The sequence below is a fragment of the Corvus kubaryi genome, unplaced genomic scaffold (assembly GCF_017639235.1).
Source record: "Corvus kubaryi isolate FWS band 111438036 unplaced genomic scaffold, C.kubaryi_AGA036_p1.0 78, whole genome shotgun sequence".
NCBI lineage: Eukaryota > Metazoa > Chordata > Aves > Passeriformes > Corvidae > Corvus > Corvus kubaryi.
The window spans coordinates 1,421,694-1,441,879 of NW_024582065.1; the positions used below are offsets into that span (position 1 = coordinate 1,421,694).

A 20,186-nucleotide genomic window follows, 5' to 3' on the forward strand; every position below is an offset into this window, starting at 1 on the left:
AGGGTGGGCTGCCCGTCCTGTGCCAAGGGTCACAATGTTGGGAGAACAGAGCTGGCATGAGGGGAAGCTCTGCATTGTCTCTGAGAGGCAGCAGAGGGGACCAGGACCTGCCAGCGCACCTGAGGGGCAGTGACAGGCATGTGGGAGGTCTTGGAGTTGGGATTGCAAGAGAAACTGCTCAGCTGTGCTGTTTGAATGGTTATTAAGGGTTTTGCAGTGCCCTCTGCTCTGGCCAGAGCACCTCTCTGCTCTCCTCATTGAGGGAGTCACCTGGATTCCTTCTGGTGCAAGGTAAAAACATCATTAACTTCATTCCTACTTCCATGTGCTGTACACCTCAAAACTTTCCATTCATCTTCAGTGACTACAGCAGTTCTTTCATTTAAAGTTGGAACTTAATTGTCATAAACATCAGGCCCAGAGAGTTCCAGCTGAGGAGGAACAGGGAAGAGAGAACTGTCTCTCTGAATTTTTTTTTGCTGAGATGACAGATGTTCTTTTAATAGGTTTGTCTGGATTCCCCTTTGCCACTCTGCCTCTGATGCTGGAGCAGAGGCTTTAAATCTAAGGTGCTTTAATCATCAGTTTAGCTGCTAAATACAGGAATAAATTTGGAGCTTCTGTCTATGCCTTGTGGCTGTATTCTGCCTTGATTTATAAACTCCTCATCCCACAGGGTCACAAGGCAGTCTGCAGCAGATAGGAGTTTGGCTCCACAGCTGTGGATGGGCATCAGGCAGCTGGGGCTGATCCCAGCACGTTCCCTGCTCTGGAGAAACGTGGTGGCAGTGAAAGGAAAAATGTGCAAGTCCTTTCTCAGTTCCCTAAGTCAGAGTGAGTGCTCAGGCTGGAGTTACTGAATGAGAAAGGATGTATTGTAAGTATCTAATACTAATAAATGCCTAATTGTCAGGAACTACATGTACTGAGAATGTGGATTCTTTTTCTCCCAAGACACTGCCAGTTGCCCAGCACAAATTATCACTGCTTTCAGTCTTTGGTCATGCATGTGCCCTGTGTTGGGCAGTGCTGTGTGGAAGGTGAAGAAAGAAATGTCAGACAGGAGCAAGTGAAGACAAAAAGATGTGTGTTCAAGTACTAACAAGGGGAGTGAGAAGTGGTTTGGCCCTCAGGAGTGGATGTCAAGCCCTGCTGGACTTGGCCTAGGTAGACAGGGAAGTGATGGAAATGCCATCTGGATGTTTCTGGTACCAATGGACACATGATCTACAAATCAAGCACACTGGTCGTCTTCCCTTTGTCTTGCTGCTCAGTCCCTCATGTACAACAAATCCATGTAGAGCAGGAATCAAGATGAAAAGAACCTGAGGACCCTGATTTATCTGGTCCTTAGTAGCTTTGCAGCTGTGTGAGACACAGGTGTTGCTCCTGAGGGCAGGTGGGGGAGCAGAGTCGTTCCCAGGTCAGCTGTGTTGGAGCAGCTGGAGAGGAGGGAGCTGTGCCAAGCTGCCCAGTCACGCTGGCCAGGGCTACCGTGGCAGGCTGATGGAGCAGCTGGGAGTGGGAGAGATGGCAACAGTGATGTGAAAATGAAAAGAAGGGAGCAGCAGTAAGAGGCGAGGGTGTTAACAGCAGCCTGCTGCAGCTGACTCCAGAAGGCAGCTCCAGTCATTGCTGAGTTAGTGTCCCTTGGTTCTCCTCACCCAACATCCCTGTGGCTCAGCTCTAATTCAGCATTGATTCCTGAACCAGCCTGACTTCTTTCCAAGCAGAAGCAAACTATTAACCTCAAATGCCATCATGGCAACAGGTGCAGTGCTTTGGCACCTGGATCCTGTTCGATGCAAACACAGACGAGGGTCACTGGTCACATCCTGGGCCTGCCGGTGTGTGTGACCTCGTGTATGTGAATGCACAGGTTCCTGAAGTGGTGTGAATTCTGTTTTAGAGGCCAATAATTCATTATGATGGATGTTTGAATCTCTTTTCCTTCCACACTATTTTTTTTCTGTAGATAAATTCTTTCTTAACGACTACTCTTGAATAAAGCTTCATACTCCCTTGCATATGAAGTTGCTTCTCCAATGTGTAATTACTGAAGGTGCTAAATTGAATGAAAATGAAGAATTATCCAATTGTTTTACAAAAAGAAAGCACATTGGTGTGCTGGCAGCCCTTTGTAGTGTAGATCATGAAAACTCCTACATAAGTACAAGTGAAAACACCTTGAGGAGGGGACAAGTAAGGTAGGAAGAAAGAATTATCCTCACATTTTTTATGCTAGATCAGGGAGGTAGTTTATGTCAAATATATCTGGTCAGTCCTGCCAGGATTTCAGTAAAAGATTGACTCTTACTTGAAACCAGTCATGGCCCACTTACATGTCCGTAAATTTTATGGAGCTGAACAGACCTCAGTGCTTATAAAACAGAGACTGGAATTGATCTCTTTGCTCTTGTGATCATGAGCATTTTCAGGCATATTATGCTTTGGGGACTTCATTTTTCCATTTAGCCACAGATCCCTGAGCTCAGGAATTCCTGGATCTCTGAATTCCAGGGCTGTCAGTGTGTGAGTGAAGGTGACACTCCTGTGTGTTCCCTCTGAGGAGGCTGTGCATCTTCCATACAAGTAGCAGTTTCAGGAGGAACAGGGGCAGCTGTCAGCCACGATTTTGTGGTGTCTTAAGAAATCTGTAGCGTCACTGTGCCCACACAGATTAGTAAATTTGACAAGCTGAGACGAGTACTTAGAGCTGGCCTTTGTTTTTAATTTTAAAAATGGTTTGCTTGGCACTATTAGCGAGCACAGTTCTTGGCAAATCTCAGGGAGTCGTTTGGTGGTGTTTTCCCAAGACATGCCTACTCTAGAGCACAGTTAATCCTGGAGCTGGGGAGGATCTGAGCTGTGGAGAGCAGATGCAGGGGACCTGCTGCCTCTTGAGGGGTGACACGTGCTTGGAGACACTTTGGAGCCTGTGACTGTTCTCTGCACTGTTTGCTCTGTGATGCTGTACCCTGCAGGTGGGTACATGCTTTTGGATGACAGCTTGTGGAGCACCTTCTTCCACTGGAATGGTCCTTGTTGTCCATCAGGTCCCTTCTGGAGCAGGTGCAGATGTCCACGCTGACCATGGGGCAAGTAGAGCCCTGCCAGCCTTTCACATTACCTGGGCAGTATCTGAGGGGCACTACCCCTCACTACACCTGGGCATGGATTTTTGAAGCCTGGACAGAGCATCGGCTGCAGGTTCAAAAGGCACAGCTCTTTCTTCTGGACTCCTACAGTGTCTCCTCCTGGCCAGCTCCAGGAGTCACAGAACTGCCAGCTCCAGTATCCAGAGACTGTGAGGAGACAAATGAAAGGAAACCTGACTTGTGTCAGCCTGAACAGCCCTGACAGTCACTCCTTGAGCAGAGATGGATTTATTTCCTATTAGCGCTGGAGGAAGTTGTATCTCAAGCAGAAAAATGAGACAAGGGTGACACCCTGTACTGGTACCAGCTCGGTTCTGGTTGCAAACTGAGCAAGGAGAGAGGCCCTGGGCAATGTGAGCACATTCTAGGATGGATTTCAGAGTCAAAAGCTGACAGTGTATGGCCTCAGCTTGGGAGGGCTCCTCTCTGAGGGGCACTGGAGCACTTCATAGGCAGCAGTGAAAGGTCCATGTTACTCACATACACCACCACTCTTGTCCAGAGGTAGGTCTCCTCTTCCTCCTTCACTTCATGGGCAGTTACAAGGTAGCCAAGCCTTCAAATTGTGGACTAATTCTTCCAGGTCATGACTCAGTAGCTAAAGAAATTATGTTCCTTAAATATCTACTGAAGTAAAGGCTTGGGTTTGCTTTCTGCCTCTGTTTTAGGTGCTTCTGTCTGTGCTGGACACTAATGATTTCATTTTTTGGGTAGTAATCACATAAATAACGCACTCCCTGCTGAGCCTTTTTGCCAGTCCCCAAGCTGCTTCCCATCTGAAGGGAAGTGTAAGAGGTAATTAACAGCCACTTGAAAAAGGATTAGCAGGTGGGTGGGAGCTGCTGTTGGGTTCATGCATGGAATTGCCATGGAAATGCTGAGATTTCCTGGCACTTCATCCAGTGTGTGGGCTCCAAAGATAGTTGCACTCATGGGCCTCTCTCCTTTCGATCTTCCTACCCTACAAAGGCAGTGGCTGTGTTTTCCTTCAGGACAGCTCCCACGGGCCGTGCCGTGGCCATCTGTGAGACCAGGGTGTGCCGGCAGCAGGGTGCTGTGCTGCAGCTGTCAGCTGAAATCTTGCTGCATTTCTTTCATGTCAAACCACCTGGCAGAAAATCAGGAGGAAAAAAAAAAACCAACCCCAAACCTTCTTGGTTTGCCCCTTTGCCAGTGTTCTGAAAGAACTTAACGTGCCAAACACTCAGAGTCTGGCACTTGGAGAAGTTGGTGCTGGTCCTTGTCCTGCAGACTGTGACCGGCTCCGTAGCCCTCGTGTGGCTGAGCAGGGCTGCAGCTGAACCAGGGCTGTCTTGCATGGCAGCATTTTCAGGCCGTGCAGTGAGACCTGCTTTTGCTTCTAGCCTTGTTTGGTGGCGCCACGTGCTTAAAATATTGGGCCTCTGTGAGAAATATCTCTCATTTCAGTGCCTGCTCTGGAGGTTTAGAAGGCGGCAGAGAGCACAGGCTCATCTGAAACGCTTCCTGCAGGGACCTCCTGTATCTGTCTCCCTTACACAGCAGTAGCAAAGAGCCTCTTGAATTTTCCAGTGTCTGTGGGGCTTTGCTTTAAGGAAAATGTGCCTTTCGTTTCAGATCACCTGCTGGCAGACTCCTACATCGGGCAGGAGGACTCCCCTGAGATGCAGCAGGCGGCCCAGAACAAGCGCAGGCTCTCGGTCATCTCGGACGGCAAATTCGAGAGGAGCTTCACCGAGGAGCAGGCGGAGAAGATGCCGAGCGAGGGCCCGAAGCCACGAGTCTACACCATCTCCGGCGAGAGGCCGATGCTGTCGGAGCACGAGAATGACAGCATGGAACTGGTGGTGATGAAGGGGGCTGCCCACGAGGAGTGTCACCACGGGCACCACGGGCACGGCGCCGGCGGCTCGCACGGCGTCCGGCACTGCAAGGCCTGGCCAGGCGGCCGCCAGGGCTCCAAGGAGTGCCCCAACTGCACCAGGCTGGCTGCCCCTTCCCAGCAGTCCATTGAGCTGGAGCAGCACCCACCTGGCGAGGCTGGGTGGCACAGGAAAAGGCTGGAGAGGATGTACAGTGTCGATCGAGTGTCTGGTAAGTGAGTGCTGGGTGACACCAAAGGTGACACCCGTCTCATCCCAGCACGGTTTTGATTCTGGGCCCTTCTGGTACCTTGGACCAGCGTTTCTGGAAAGGGGTTGTCAGAGGAGGAGTTTGAAATAAGCTGAGCTCAGTTGGAGGCCAGCTCATCCAAGCTCCTGGTCATCAGTGGCTGCTCTGGGTGGTTTTCATGACACCTTCATGCAGCTCAGTGAGCTCCTTTTCTGTGGAGGAAGAGCAAGAGAGGAAGGACTCTGTCAAAGCCCTACATCCATGCTCATCCCAGAGGCAGCTCAGAGCAGGATCCTCTCTCTGCCTCTCGCTGGGCAGTGGAAGTCTTTGTGAACTGCTCTGTGGGAGCCTCAGCTCAGGTTATGGTGTTCTGTACTTTGGTGTGTTCCCAAAATGCTTGTTTGCAGCGCTGGAAGCCACTCATGTAGTGCCACCTCATGGGCTTCCCATAGATACTAGCAAATTACACAGTGTTGGACTTCATTCCCTCCTTTCTTCCTTGCTCAATGTTCTCAGGGAACATTCTTCTCTTTGCAAGAAGAATTCCCTGGCATGTCCTTCCTGCCTGGCTAGCGGGGAAAAGGGAGCAGAGAGGAGTGGAGGCAGGAGAGGCTGATTTCCCCAGGGGTTCACCTGACAGTGCTGCTTCTGTTTGCATTTACATGACAAGTTGCTGCTGCAAACCAACACTTACAGCAGCCAGGCCCCTCTGGCATCCCTGAGTATGGATTTTGATGCTGAGTTTATGATGCCTGACACCGTTCCAGGGAAGTACAAGCTGTCATCTCCTGGGCTGCTCCCAGCATCTGATACAGACACAGCCACTCCTGGACAGAGGTGCTGGGATTTGGGTGCAGTGGGAAGTGGCTGGAGATGCTGGCTGTGGTGGTGGTGTCCCTCCAGTCTTAGCAAGCCCGTGGCTCCTCCACAGTTTCCTCACAGTTGATGGTGACAAGAAAGGAGAACAAGTTGCTCTGCCTGGCCAGAAACGATGTGCTGCCTGTTCCTGGCAGCAACAGCCATACCCATAATCTGAATTTTAATTCAGTGAATGAGCTCTGGAGCTGAGCTGTGCTGCCCAGTCCCCACCTGTGAGCTCCTCTGCTGATGTTCTACCCTCTGAAGGGTCCCAAATCCTTTATTCTCCTTTGAGTGCTGTGTGGAGGGCAGGGATATATTTCCTAAGGTAACTCCAATCTATGAGAAAAGGAGAGAAAGCTCCCAGTGATGGTGCATGCAAAGCCTCCTAAGGATATTAGCTGTTGTTCATAAGCTCTGCTTTGAACCAAAGCTAGTGGCTTAAAAGCTGTAAAACACATTGAGAGATTGTCAGTGCTTTGAGATGAGTAGTCCCTGAGAAGCCTGTACGGAATTGTTGGCTAAAAAGGAATTTGTACAACTTCTCCTTCACCACTTCTGTGGGTCGGAGGCTTCAAACAAGTAATTCATTTACAGCCTGGGTTGTTCTGCTTTGCTTCTGTCTCTGTGTTTTGGAGGAGAGTAGACTTTGGGACTGCATCAGAAATCTTTAGCATACTGAAATGCAGTTTCATTTAACGTACATATATTTCCTTGGAGTGCCTTTAAACAGGACTTGACGTAAACTGTGAGCTGAGAAGGAGTGTCTGGTACAGCTTTCTATAGATTTCTTGGAAGCTGCACTTCAAAGGAAGGCTCCCCAGCTGCAGTTAGCATTTTTTGCATCTGTAATTGCAGCACTTCCTGTACTTTCAGGGAATAATCTGTAGGATGTGATGATCTGTATGAAACATTTGGTAAGATAGCTGGTCTGTAGTAATTATGCCTGCAGAGGGCATGTAGAGCTTGACTGGGCTTGGGCCAAGTGACAGTGAGGTAAAAAATACCTTGACAATGCCAGAATATTAAATATTGTCAGATCTGAAGACTTGAATGACTGAAGCAAGACACAATCAGCAACATGGGGCAAGGCATTAGGCAAGGGAGCCACAAACTGGGTGTGAAGCAAGATGAAAAATCAGGCAGCCCCAAACCCCAGGAATCCAGCCCACTGAGATCTCACAGGTGTTGTGCCAGTGGATTTCCACACCCCTCTGATTCCCTGCCTGCCTGACTGCAGCCTCAGCTTGGGCAGGTTCCTCCTCCTGGTCACCACACACATAATTGGTGACTTATTTTCTTTTTTGTCTTAGTGGTCGTTCAGTGAAGGTGATGGGCAGGGCAGTTTACGAACAGAGGTGACTAAATCAGCTCAGTTACCTGCAGGTTGTTGGAGCTGATGGGTGGTTTGACTTCCAAACCAGAGGAACTCCTGAAGGCCAAGTCAGCAGGAGCAGGTGTGTGAGGGGTTTGTTGAAACTTCCATGGCAGAAAAAGAGAGGATATTTCAGGCTTACTGTTCTGAGTGGAAGGTAAACACTTTTCATCTTCTACTAGGCTGTATCAGAAAGGATTGGAGGAATGGGACAGTTTAAATCAATGGTATAAAGGAAAAGGCAGAGACTGGAAAATGCTTTTAATGAAAAATGTTTCTTTTCCCTGTTTTTTTTTCCTAGTTCAAATGTCACTTCTGTAATTCTTGGATTATTCTAATCTCCTATGCTTAAGATAGAGCTTTTATTCTTCACTTAGTAGCCTGATAGACTGGCTTAGCAGGAATTTACAGAGCACTTGGTGGCAGTGTGCATTTATATGAGGAGGATGAGACTCCTGATCTCCTGTTCAGTCAAGGCAGGATGCTGAAGGAAAGTCCTGAGAGAAAGAGCTTGGGAAGGAAATCTGGCTGGCTGAAGGATGTCTGTGCCTACTGGGTGCTCAGGCTTTGCTCTCTCTCTCTTGCAGATGATGTCCCCATACGAACCTGGTTCCCAAAAGAGAACCTCTTCAGCTTTCACACTGCTACTACAACTATGCAAGCGTAAGTGAAACCACTGCTGTGGCTTTTGTTCTGTATCTGAGTCCATAACCTGCTCAAAGCTGAGAGCCTGGAGCAGGAGTTGTGTGTTTGGCATCACTGTTCAGAGATGAGAAAGAAAGAGAGGAACTTGTCTGTTGTTAATTTTCTTTCCCACTTACTAGTTTTTTCCTACTGCTCTCATTTGTTTGGTTTTACCTTCTTTAACTGCTTGGGCTACCCAGCTCTCCTCTGCTTCCCTGGTTTTGTCTGTGACACTGTGGCCTGGCTGCCTCTGCAGAGTGAGGGTCCTGTGGGATCACCAGCTGAGACCCTCCACCAGCTGCTTCTGCTGCACCCACTTCCCAAGGGAAGGTTATTCCAGGTTTGCCCTGCATCCCTCACCCCAGAGAGGTGCCTTCCTCTGGGATAAGGTGTAGCCCTGCAGCTCTGCATGTGTGAAAGTGTCAGTAAAATCCCTGCAAAGTCTGGAGGGATGTGAGTTAGGAGGAGCCTTTCCCTCCACACTCCATGCAGGTCCCTGGGTGCTGTGTTTTGGGAGGAGGCAGCTCTCAAAGGGCTGAAGAGAGTAATGGGAGCCTCGTTTCCCAGTTGTACCTGGCTTGCCAGGGAGTGCTGCCTTCCTGGTTTCAAGTATTTCCTACCTGACTAAGGCAAGCAGTGAGGAAAATGAGACAGTTTTCTGCTTTCCAAGGCCCTTCTCCAGCCTTGTCACCTTTTTCCTGTTTGCTTCTTCCAATGTCTGGGACACCCTCAGCCCTCTGGCGCTCTCTGTTTTCTTCTTGTCTAATCTGGTGTCCTTTTTGTACTCTTGCTTCTCTGACATTTCTTCTTTCCCTTGCACTTTTCCCTTCCCAAACCCTGAAAAGAGGCTGATTATTTCTCTTGGGATAACCCAGACTGGATCAGACCTGGAAGGATTGATGCAGGGAGGGCTGGATCTGGAGCTGAGGAGTGGGGTAGCTGCACCCCCCAGAAAAAAACATTTAAAAAATATTGGCTGATAACAGTCAATGGCATTTCACAGTTCTGATCTGACCCACAAACCATGTGCAAAATCACATTTCGAGACTGCCTTTGCTGTCTGAATTCATATTTCCTGGGCAGATTTGTTGCAGATGGTCCCTGTGGCAGAGCTTGCAGGGCTTGAAGGCCAGCGTGGGGTTGTTTTGGGAAATGGTGCCCTGAGGGAGCCCTGGAGGAGCACAACTCCCGTGGTTAACATTTCTGGAGCTTCTGTGCTGCCTCTGGAAGTGACACAGAAACTCCTCCAGAAGTTCAGGGCACCTCCCTAAGGGGCTGGGATGACTCCCCAGGGGCCCCTGGCCTCTGCTCCAGCATTTTCAACCTGCTGCGCTCGTTCCCTTCATGGAGCAGGCAGCATGAGCCAGCTTCAGCAGAGTTTGTCATGGTGGGAGCAGCTCTCCCTGCTCCAGGAGCTCGTGGTGGTGCAGCCTGGCAGGCCACACACAGCTCTTGTACATCTGCACATCCTCTGGGTCTACGGGGAGCTCAGTTTGCATCCAAGCCACGTGTCAGCCCTGCCCCAGGGAGGATTGAGCTCAGTCAAGGAGGAGTCTCACCACTGAAAATGTTTAATTTAAAATGCAATTTCCTTCCACCTAACAAGAGATATTCCTTCTGGCGTGAGAATTCCCTCAGAACACTGGCTGGGGCTGAGCACTAATGAATTCCTCTTCTCTCTCTTTTTCCCTGCGTCTCCTGGAATCTCTAGCATCTCGTAAGTATAATCTTAGTTTTTTTATTTCCTTGTCTGTTGCTGTCCTGGATAAACTTTCCTTTCCAGTCCATCATACTCACTCGTGCTTTCCCTGTGCTAGGGCTGTCTGTCAGCTGGCAGGAGGTTAGGTGGCTACACCTGGAAGGCCTACACGGATCCCAGCCAACCATCATCCTCCGAGTGCAGCCCTCAGTTGCTGGCACACTTTGTCCCTCTCGATCCTGGTGTGTGGAGGGGGTGTGCCTGCAGCTCCCAGGTCCATTCTCCAGAGCAGGGATGGTGGTTGCTCCTTTGGGCCATGTTCTGATGTTTGAGGAGCAGCCCTAGGGAGTGAGGAGCTGTGGTTTGAGTGCCCTGCCCAGCCCTGGCCCACACGCGGTGCTGCCCGGCCCCAGGGCAGCACAACCTCTGTTGTTGAGAGCTTCCCTCTGTGTGTCCCTTGTCCTCTCCACTTCCACGCTGTGGACTTGGTTAATGGCTTGAAATGGTTTCCCAGGGCGTTCAGGGGCTACGCAGAGAGGAAGAGACGGAAACGAGAGAATGATTCTGCAGCTCTTATCCAGAGGTAGGGCCCCTTCCCTCCCGTAGCTGTGGCTGGTGTTGCATGGGCCCCTGGGGTCAGTACTGAACCCTGGTGCCGTTGACCGTGGCTGTCCCTGTCTCTGTGCTGTCCTGGGGACACTGGCAGTGGCTCTGCTGGAGCTGTGGAGGTGAATGATGCTCAGGATAGCTGACCTCCATCTTCTTAAAGAACACTGTCAAGTTGCTTTTAACCTTGCAGATACAATACACACGATCTGTGTCTCAGGCAGAAAAATACATACTTTAAAAATTAAAGATGCAATTTCCCCATTCCAACTTGGAATTTCATATCATCACAGAATGGCTTGGATTGGAAGAAACCTAAAATATGATCTAGTTCCAACTCCCCTGCCACAGGCAGGAATTTGTTTGAGGTTAGATGAATACAGTTGTGTGCTGTTGCTGCATCTACAAATGCACCTCAAAAATCTGAGACCTGGGCAAAATTGACATCTCTAGTGACCCGAAGTCTACTTTAAAATCTTTTTTTTTTCAATAATAGAAGGGAAATAAAAGTGGATGGGGACTGATTCCTTGTCCAGGTATTACAGAAGGACCTGGTTTCCTTCTGCAGGCTTCCTATGGCACATCACTCACAGTAGGAATCAGAATTTTGGTTTGGTTTTTGAAATGTGCCAAGGCTCGTGGCAGCCTACTAAAAAGGATAACACAGCATGTGTCATTGGTAAAAAACTGCCATGATCACTTCAGCGCTGTTCAAAACCAAGTGGGAGAAAAACATCAGGTTTTCTTAACTGAGAAATTGCCAGGCAATTTTTTTTTTTTTTTGCAACTGCAGGGTGGTGAGTGTTTATTCATCAGTAACAAAGAGAAATAAAAATCCAAACTAAAGACACTCTAAACAAATAGACAGTGTATCTTTAAAAAGATTTCTCAGAATTTGTTAGGCAGAGGCAAGTCTTGGTTAGCAAGTGGGTTGTTCCTGTGGGCTGTGAGTGCAGGAGCAGTTGTGTACCTTGGTAGAGCCCTTGGCAGGGCTGCCCAGTGGGAGCCTGTCTGTGTCTGTCGTGTCCCAGAGAGGAGCTGGGACAGCAGTGCTGGGGCTCTGGCTGCAGGGATTGCTGGCAGAGCTCAGCTCTCTCCTCCAGGGAGTGAGGAGGACCCCGCTGTGGGTTTGGGTGTTTGTTGTGCAGCCCTTCGTGGCTGTTCAGGGTTCAGTTGTTCTCACACAGCCCCTTCAGTGCTGAGTCCTGGTGTCCAGGGAGGCTGGATTGTGGGGTGTGGCCACAGGAATGCTGCCTATGGACTGAGGGATGCCCTGAGCTTTGCCCACTGCAGGAGCAGCCAGGGAGGAGAATGTGGGAGGTGCTGCCAGGAGTTTGAGTAGTGAAAAGACTTCTGGGCAGAGTGTGGTGACCCACTGCACAGGCAGAGCTGCAGGGTGTGGAGTGGGACTGCCGTGTCTTGGAGCCCCTCTGGCTGGGATGGGTACCCTGGAGGGGTACTCTGGAGGTGCAGATCGTGAGGCACACTGGAGGAGCACTGTTCAGAAAAGGGAGTGATAAGGAGATTTCATTGCTGAAACTTGAGGGATTCTGGTTGTGTCATGATGGGTGAAGGGATCTTGCAAGGGATCAAATGCCACAGAGTTTCTGGGTGCAGTTGCAGGAACCAAGCAGGAAGGCTTGGCAGGTTTGGGGAGCCCCAGTGCTCACAGAGCTGGTTGCAGCTTCCCCAGGGCCAGTCCTGTATGGGATATGCAGGTACAGAGGAGCCTGAGGAGCCAGGCAGCTGCAAGAAGCCCCCAGAAGGATCTAGATGTTCACAGCATGCCCACATTAAGAGGCAGTCCCAGACTTGCACCTCCTTTCCAAAGTGCTGGTTTTTTTCTAGAAGAAAAGAGATGGAGCAAAAGGCCTTTGTCCCATTCTCTGAGTATTTAGTGCAGTGGTTAACCTTGAACAGCTGGAATTTTCTTGGAGCTGCTCTCAGCAGTGTTTAGGGGATGGTATTTAGGTCTCTCATGGGAAAGTCCAAGCTGTCCAGGCAGCTGGGAGCAACCTTTTTCCATGCCAAAGGCTGCTTTACCCATCTGCCCCCAAGGTCTGAAGAAACTCCCCTGTGGAGAGGACAGCTGAGCATTTAACAGAAAAGTGGATTTTACTCCAAAATACCAAAAACCCAAAGGATGTGACAGTGGCCTTGGCAGTTGACAAGTTCTCAGTGTCTGGTATGATCTCAGGCTCACAACAGACCAGAAAGATTTCCATATAACATGTCTGAGACCTTTTTGTGTAAAGAACAGCCCTGGTTCCCTTAAAATATTGTATTTATTTGGATTTTAGTCTAATGCACTGTAAGACAGACCCAGTTGTCAGTGATGGTGCACCCCAGAAGGCTTTGCACAGAGAGCCAGGCCAGTGATGTGTCTGAAGGGGCACTTGTCTCATCCACAGCAGTGGAATCTTCATGTACCCAAGTAGAGATAAAATAAATCTTTGGGAAACATTAATAGCCCAAGCACAGATGGAAATTTGGTGTGGAATGATGCTGCTCCCAGCTGCTGGTTTTCCTTCTTGCTGAATTTGGAGCCTGATGACAACAAGGGATCCCAGGCCAAAGTGAGGAAGTGCAGGAGGTGATGTGGGTTAGGTGCTGTCCCGTGAGGGCTGTGTTTGTGTGGATCTCTGCATAGGAGCAGATGTATCCAAGTTTATCTGAACAACCTCGTGTCAGTGCTGTAAGTGTCTTCTGGTCCAGTCAGTTTGCTACAGCATCTGCATGGTTGTACCATGTCCTTACTCATCCCACTAACCTGTGTGTGAGCCAGACAGCTTGTGACTTACCCTTTCACCAGCTGTGGTCTCTGTTGCCTGGTGTTTGCCCTGTGTGTTGGGGGGCACGAGGAATCCAGGAAGGCTCCCCCACTCCATGTAGGGTGCCCAGTGCATGGGCTCTCTGTCATCCTGGGGCTGCACTATGGGGTGAAGCTGCAGTCACTAAATAGGGTTCATGGAGAAGTGACACTTCTCTTGGTGCTGCTTCTCCCTGTCTCTTCTGCTGTCCTGTTTGTTCCTGTCCTGTTCCTGCCTAGTGAGTGATGAGAAACGAAAAGCAACTGGTCCCTTACACTTGGAGGACAAATAGTCCCTTTGTCGTGGCCTCTCAGGAGTGGCCAGGACATTGTTCTACACAGACCTGACTCTGGGGTGTAGCTGCTCCCCAGGGCTTTCCCTCAGAGCTGTGTGCTCTGCAGCCCCTCTGGACCTGCCTGTGAGGCCAGGGCAGGGCAGCACACGGGGAGAGCAGGCCCGTGGGGACAGGCAGCATCACTGAACTCTGCTGTGCAAGGAGGGAGAACCTGCTTTGGTCTCCCCCAGCTCTGCCTGGAGAGCAGCATGGGCTGCATGGTTACCAACAGCAGGGGAGAGCATTTAGGAGCTGCTGTGTTTGGGAATGAGCACAGCCACGAGCATGGTGTGTGCAGAGCCTGGGCACCCCACGTTCCTGCTGGAGAGAGGGGAGCAGTTACTGAAAGAGGCAGCACTGCCAGCACGGGCAGTGGGTGTGCTCAGCAAGTACAGCACAGGTAAACCTTAACCATAGAAAAGGGAAAGCATCCCTGAGCAGGGGGCTGCCCTGTGGGACCCCACTTGCCCTGTGCCAGCAGCCCAGGCAGCTCAGAACAGCCCCCCTCAACAAACATCACCATCCCCAGCACTGAATCACTGCGGCTTGGGGACCTGGTCTCCAGCTTTGGAAAGCCCAGAAGGAAATACACCATCATCCCCATTTTATTTTCTTCCTCCCTGTTCTCACAGTCCTGAGTCCAGGTGTTGCTTCGTGTCACCTTCCTCAAACATTGTGTTTGGCCTTTCTTGCAGGAATTTTCGGAAGCACCTCCGCATGGTGGGGAGCCGAAGGGTTAAAGCACAAAGTAAGTGAGCACCTGGAAATGTGGCTGTGAGGAGCTGGGATTTGTGGGAATTCTGTCACATGCAGATGTGGGTTGAGAGGACCCGGCTTTGGGCTGGAGAGAGGATTTGACCTGCTGGTGCCATTTTACCCTACAAACAAGAAGGCCAGGTGGTTGCAAGTGTCCAGGACACGTGGATGCCTGCAGCAGCCTGGAGGCTGTTCCCAAGGACCCTCTGCCATGGCTGTGGGACATCTCTGGTGCAAGGCATGGAAGGAACACTGCAGCATCCGTGTCCCCTGCAAGGGTTTTGGTGATCACTGGTGTGGAGGCCAGTGAGGAGAACCCGAGCTGGGAGTCCAGCAGAGCTGCCTGGCCTCTCTCTGCAGCTGTGACCAGCTGTGGCTCCATGTGCCACACAGAGTGCTGGCTGTCCCCTCCTCCCCTGTCCCACAGCCATCTCCACAGCAGGACCTGGGGGAAAGTTGCCTGGTGGGAACTGAGAGGATGGTGGAAGGAAGAAAGAAGAGGATCAGGGAAGAGATTGGAGCAAGGGGGAAATCAGGGAGCGTTACGCCTCACTGGGGAAGAAATTATCTCTTAGGCTTGCAAAGTGGCAGTTCCCTTTCCCTGGAGAAGGCAACAATCCTCCATAACTTGGTTGAGCAACTCCCTTAGAGCTGTGAAAGTGGTGTAACGTGCTCCTGAGAGCTGAGGATTGCTCCAGAAGAGAAAACAGCTTGTTCTTCCCACCCCCTGGCCAGGCATCATCTACAGAGTGCCCACAGACAGCAAAGCGCTGCTGAGTTCAGTTTGCATTCTTTCCTTTCTCATGTGCTGTGGGAAGTGATGGGCAAAGAGCTTTGCCCTTTCCAGAGTCTTCATTGGCATCTGAATTTGCACTGCCTGACATGGACAGGGCTCACCTCCGGGAAGCTCAGGCGTGTCTCTGCCTCAGGAACTCTTGGGTCATGTTTTCAAAGCTTTCTTCCTGTGCACAGTAGCAAAATGCCTGGGTTTAACTAAAAGTTGAGGATGGGGATCACCTGAAGAACTGAAGATGTGGTTTGTCTCCCCAGACATCCACCCTGGACACACTTCAGCAGGGGACAGGCTGCTCTTGTGATGCTGATCCGCAGTGAATTCCTGCGCTGCTGTTACTCAATTCCCTGCTGCAGACTCTGTCTGCCACCAGAAATAGCTATTAGTGCCCATAAGTGGCTGTTAATCCCAGCATAATGGCTCTCACATGGGCTTGCCAAGTCAGACATGGTGGTTGCCAGTTCCCAGGAATTTGCCTGTGGTGCAGCCGTCTGAGCCAAGCTCCCTGGATTGTGCTTGGGAAATGCCGGTGCAAACAATGCAGCACTCCTTGGAGGAAAGAAAAGGCATGAGTAGTGCTCACAAGAGTGCAGGCAAGCAAAGTCTGAAGGACTTCCTCTTTTGCAATAAAATGTAGAAAGCATGGGCTTTCCAGAGAGATCCCCTCCCAACTCCGACTGGGATGCCAATAGAACATGAAGGCAGAACTGACTGGAAAGCTACAGCCTTCTTCTGGCCATGCAGGTGTCATTAGCTGTGCAGTGCATGTTTCTGTGAGGCCTTGGAGTCCGAGCACTTACACTGGGACACTGGAATGGCCTTGGTTTAGTTGAGGTTTGAGCCGTGTGCATTTAAGGAGAGACCATCAAGTGTTGTCCTTTTTCTGTGTTCCACGTCCCATCGTGTGCACAAGTGGGCACTTTGTCTCTGCTGTGTGGAAAGGACTCACATTTGGCAAGTGGAAGGACCAGCCCAGGGGAGTCTGTGTTGTGTGGCTTTGGTGGCAATCTGCTGGATGATTTGTTTGCTGGCAGCAGCAGAGGTGCTTTGGGATCTGTTAATGTCGTGCTCTGGTTTTATCCTTTAGCATTTGCCGAACGGCGTGAGAGGAGCTTCAGCAGGTCCTGGAGTGACCCGACTCCCATCAAAGCTGATTCCTTCCATGACTCTCGAGAAAGTGAGTTCTGAGTCCTTTGAGCTTCCTCCTGTGGGCAAACCCTCCAGCAGTTGTTGACTGGAGTCCCACTGGAGTAACTCCTCTGTGCCCTTCTGTCCTGTCTGTGATCCTTTTTTAGTTTCCTGAGATCGGAGCAGGTAGCGCTCCAGGTGTATGTACCTGTTCATCTGTGTGTACCTGTATTTATTTGTAGAGCACAACTCATCCAACCTCAGGTTATTTTGCCAAAGGGTACCCAGTGGTACAGCTATCTTACAGCCCTCTGTTCCCATCATCCCTTATCCTCTTGGCACCAAAACAACCTCTCTGGAAGCTCACCAGTCCAAGGCTACCTTCACTGTAGTGGGGCTAATGTGGCTTCCCATGCAGGAGCCCCTTCTGAGCTCTTTCCTAGCCTGGAATAGCTCAAGAACACAGCTGATGAGATGGAGCTTTGATTTCCTGCACAGGTGATAGCTTGGGACAATCTGATCTTCATTTGGGCTGCCAGGAATCCCTCTGGGAATCCCCAGTAATGCTGCCATGTTCTGCTTGAGGGGACTGAGATGCTGTTGTGTTCATTTACAGGAAGGAATGCCAGCATCTTCCCACTGTATTCTTATAAAGGGAATGGCTGTTTTACACAGATTTTATTGCAAGCCTGTAGGCAGGAGCTTGGTGGATATGAGTTTGCCCATGTTGAAGTGAATTTCACTAATGAAATGACCTGATCTACCAGGTAAGCATGAGATCTGGCCCTGCTAGGTGTAGAAGACCCAGGTTGCAGGGGGAGGTGTGTGAAAGGCCAGGTTCAAAACATGACCCTGTTGTTTGGCAGTCTGACTCCTCCCTGCTCCCTCAGCTGCCCGGAGGCGGATGGAAAAGCCATGGAAAAGCCGTGGTTCAGACAGGCTCCAGGCACTGCCCAGCGACACTCGGACATCCCCAAAGGCACAAACAGTGGCACCTCGGTTCTCTTCCTCAGTCCAGCAACCATCTCTATTTTTAACCTTTAATGGTCAATTATATTCCTTCCAGATGTTTTTTTCCCCAGGAGGCATTGAAGGCCAACAGGTAAGGTCAATTTGGAGAGCAAGTTCGAGTCTACTGTTGCAATATGACTGTGTTTGTTGCAGCTGTCCTCACGCACGCTCTAAGACTTCTCTGCCAGGATCAGGCTGACCAACAAGGCAGATTTTCTTTATAATCCCTCAAAAGATGTAGTCAGAGCAGTAATTACTACAAGGAGACCAGCTTTGAAGTCTTTGGACTTTTGCTTATCAGCCTGGCAGTGCTGAAGTGTAGAGAGTCTGTCTGCGTTCTGTCTCCTTCCCCATTTCTGGAGTGACAGGGTGATTGTTGTGTCTTAGCATTTGAAAACCAAGCTTGGTGACTGCGAGAGTGATGAAGTTCTGTGACACGTGGTGTGAGCTCTCTGTGCACTCTTCATTTGTTACGTGTTTGTCTGTTTGAAGACACCAGCCCCAAAGTGGTGTCTGTCACTCTGTGGGTGACAAGAGGGCACGAGTCTCGTGGCATCTCTTGTGAGGAAGCTGCCAAGGCAGGATGGAGTAGTGGGAAAGGCTGTTCTGCCCTTGTAATGCTCCCTGTGTTCTGGCAGGCCATGACCTTCAGGATTCCTGCGGGACTCTGGATGGTGATTTTGACTTGAACTGGGAAGCAGAAAAGGAACTTGAAGCCATGGCATGTGACGGAGAAGACTTTATTCCACCAAAAATAATGGTGAGCATTTCCAGCTCAGGCTCTGCCTATCCTTTCAGTGCTGCTAAGTTCAGGATCTTCTTGGGCAGTCTGTTTTACAGGCACTGCCTCAGGTGTCTGTGAGGGTCACTCAGAGATGAACCAAGACATGACATGGGTTCAGATCTGTTGTTGCTGGGGATAATGCGTTGAAAGAAAAGTAGAAGGAGGGGTCTGTAGTCTGAATCAGAGCAGGACTGACACCAGCACAGAATCAAGTCAGCCTGAGGCTTGTTAACCCTGAAAATAGAGACCTGAGCACCCCTGTCAGTTCTGCTCCCAGAGCGAGGAACTGAGGGGCCTGGAATCACAAGAGAGTTCAGGCTCTGGTGCTGCTAGAGCCAGCTGAGGCTTCAGCCAGAGTTGTCAGGCACTGTCTGATGCCTGCAGCCCTGTGCCTGCTGTGCCTGGTGCAGTGCCAGCCCTTGGCTGGACCCTGTGCAGGTCCCACCAGAAGCTGAACGCTCCCTACAGCCAGGAGGAGGCTTTGCAGGAACGATCCTCACTGGGATACAGCCATCCGTGGTGGTGCACAAGCTGCTCCATCCTCCGTGCACCTCAGTCTCCCCTTTCCAGACTGTTCTGGGCCCAGTGCAGCTGGGGGGCAGAGCTGTGTGCTCATGTCCTGGGGGTCAAGGAAGTGGTGACACCCAAGGGTACTTGGCAGGCCTAGGGGTGCTCTGGGCTGGAACACCTTCCAATGGGTTGTGGATAGACTGGGTTAGCTGCTACCTCGAGTAACACCTGAGAACAGCTCAACAGGGCACTATTTTATGGCCTTTGTGCTTCTGTCCAGACTCTACTTGTACATGAGACTTCTCCTCATGCTGTTGCACCTTTTTTCCCCTTTGCAGCTCATTTCTTCCAAGGTGCCCAAAGCAGAGTATGTCCCAACAATTATCCGCAGGGACGACCCCTCCATCATCCCCATCCTCTACGTAAGTAAATCAATTCTGCTGTGGCTGAGGAGTCACATAGAGACTATTTATTTCCCTGGTGCCTGTTAGGGTGACCCCAAAAAACTGATGTGCTTTGGAAAAGCTGTCAGGAAGGGGCTGAGGGTGTGTTGAACCCAGTTTTGGGGCCTGGGGTAGTTTTGTGGGGGCTCATGTCTAGGTGGAACAGTCAGGTGGGGTAGAAGTGGCACACTTGGGCTCAGCCAAGCTGCGTGGGAGGATTATCAAGGGAAGGCAGGGCGGGCATTGCCAGGCTTAGGGCTCCTCCTTATGCTCATCCTTGGGAATAAGCAGGGCCTTGGAGCTCAGCAGTGAACCACCAACCCCATCACCCTGCGTGCAGTGGGGCATCCCTGTCAGTCATTAATGTAACTGTGGCTTTTCCCTGGGAGTCTGGCCTGAGCAGGTGTCTGAAACAGCAGTGAGGAGTCATGGGTTTCTTTTTCCTAATCATTTAATTTGCAAGGGAAGGTGGGACTGAGAGCCCAGCCGGGCCAGTGTCAGTGTGCAGCAGGCAGTGCTGATGGGGTTGCTGCATCTCTTCCTTGGAGTGTTGTGCACTTTTCCTACGACCCTGCTGTGCCAGAGGCAGCTGTGTTGGGAGTGCAGCTGTTTGTCAGCCAGCTGGGACAGGGTAAAGCCAGAGGCTGGCTGCAAAACATGGGCCAGGAGGGGAAATAGGCATTGCTGATCTTGACTGCATCTGAGGGACAGTCTGTGCTTTGGGTGAGTCTGCAGGCTTCAGCTTCAAGCATTCAGGTGGATTTGGTCTTCATGGACTGTTCTGTCTTCAGCTTCTGTGCTGAAATGTGGTTTAGGGTGAGGGTTACTGCTGCTCTGACCAGCAGCCATCAGTTGGTGTAATTATGCTCTTAGAGCATCCCTTCACCTGGGAATGGGGTTGTGTGAATATTAGGGAGCTGGTGTAATGACAGTGAACTTTGATGTCTTCTGTCTTGGTTTCCAGGACCATGAACATGCCACCTTTGATGACATCCTGGGTACGTGAGTGTTACCTCCTTTTCTTATCTCCTGCCCATTGCAAATGTAACCATCAATATTTCAGTCACTCAGCTGCCCTGTGCCTGAGCTGCCACTCACAGAGGTGTTTTTGTCACCCCAGTGACCCCTGACAGTCAGTCAGCTGCT

At 50.6% G+C, this 20,186-nt stretch overlaps 1 protein-coding gene across 7 annotated transcripts in view; it reads left to right on the plus strand.

Moving 5' to 3' along the window:
• Positions 1-20,186, plus strand: part of NSMF (NMDA receptor synaptonuclear signaling and neuronal migration factor) — a 46,598-nt gene that overhangs the window by 15,528 nt on the left and 10,884 nt on the right. The window contains exons 3-11 of one of the 7 annotated variants that reach the window (XM_042052188.1): positions 4,755-5,231; positions 8,070-8,145; positions 9,878-9,883; positions 10,380-10,448; positions 14,311-14,363; positions 16,252-16,341; positions 17,942-18,063; positions 18,936-19,019; positions 20,005-20,038. In XM_042052188.1, coding sequence (XP_041908122.1) covers positions 4,755-5,231; positions 8,070-8,145; positions 9,878-9,883; positions 10,380-10,448; positions 14,311-14,363; positions 16,252-16,341; positions 17,942-18,063; positions 18,936-19,019; positions 20,005-20,038 — 1,011 coding nt within the window. The remainder of the gene's footprint in view (positions 1-4,754; positions 5,232-8,069; positions 8,146-9,877; positions 9,884-10,379; positions 10,449-14,310; positions 14,364-16,251; positions 16,342-17,941; positions 18,064-18,935; positions 19,020-20,004; positions 20,039-20,186) is intronic. The other 6 variants (XM_042052192.1, XM_042052189.1, XM_042052190.1 and 3 more) reach the window with 6 other exon arrangements.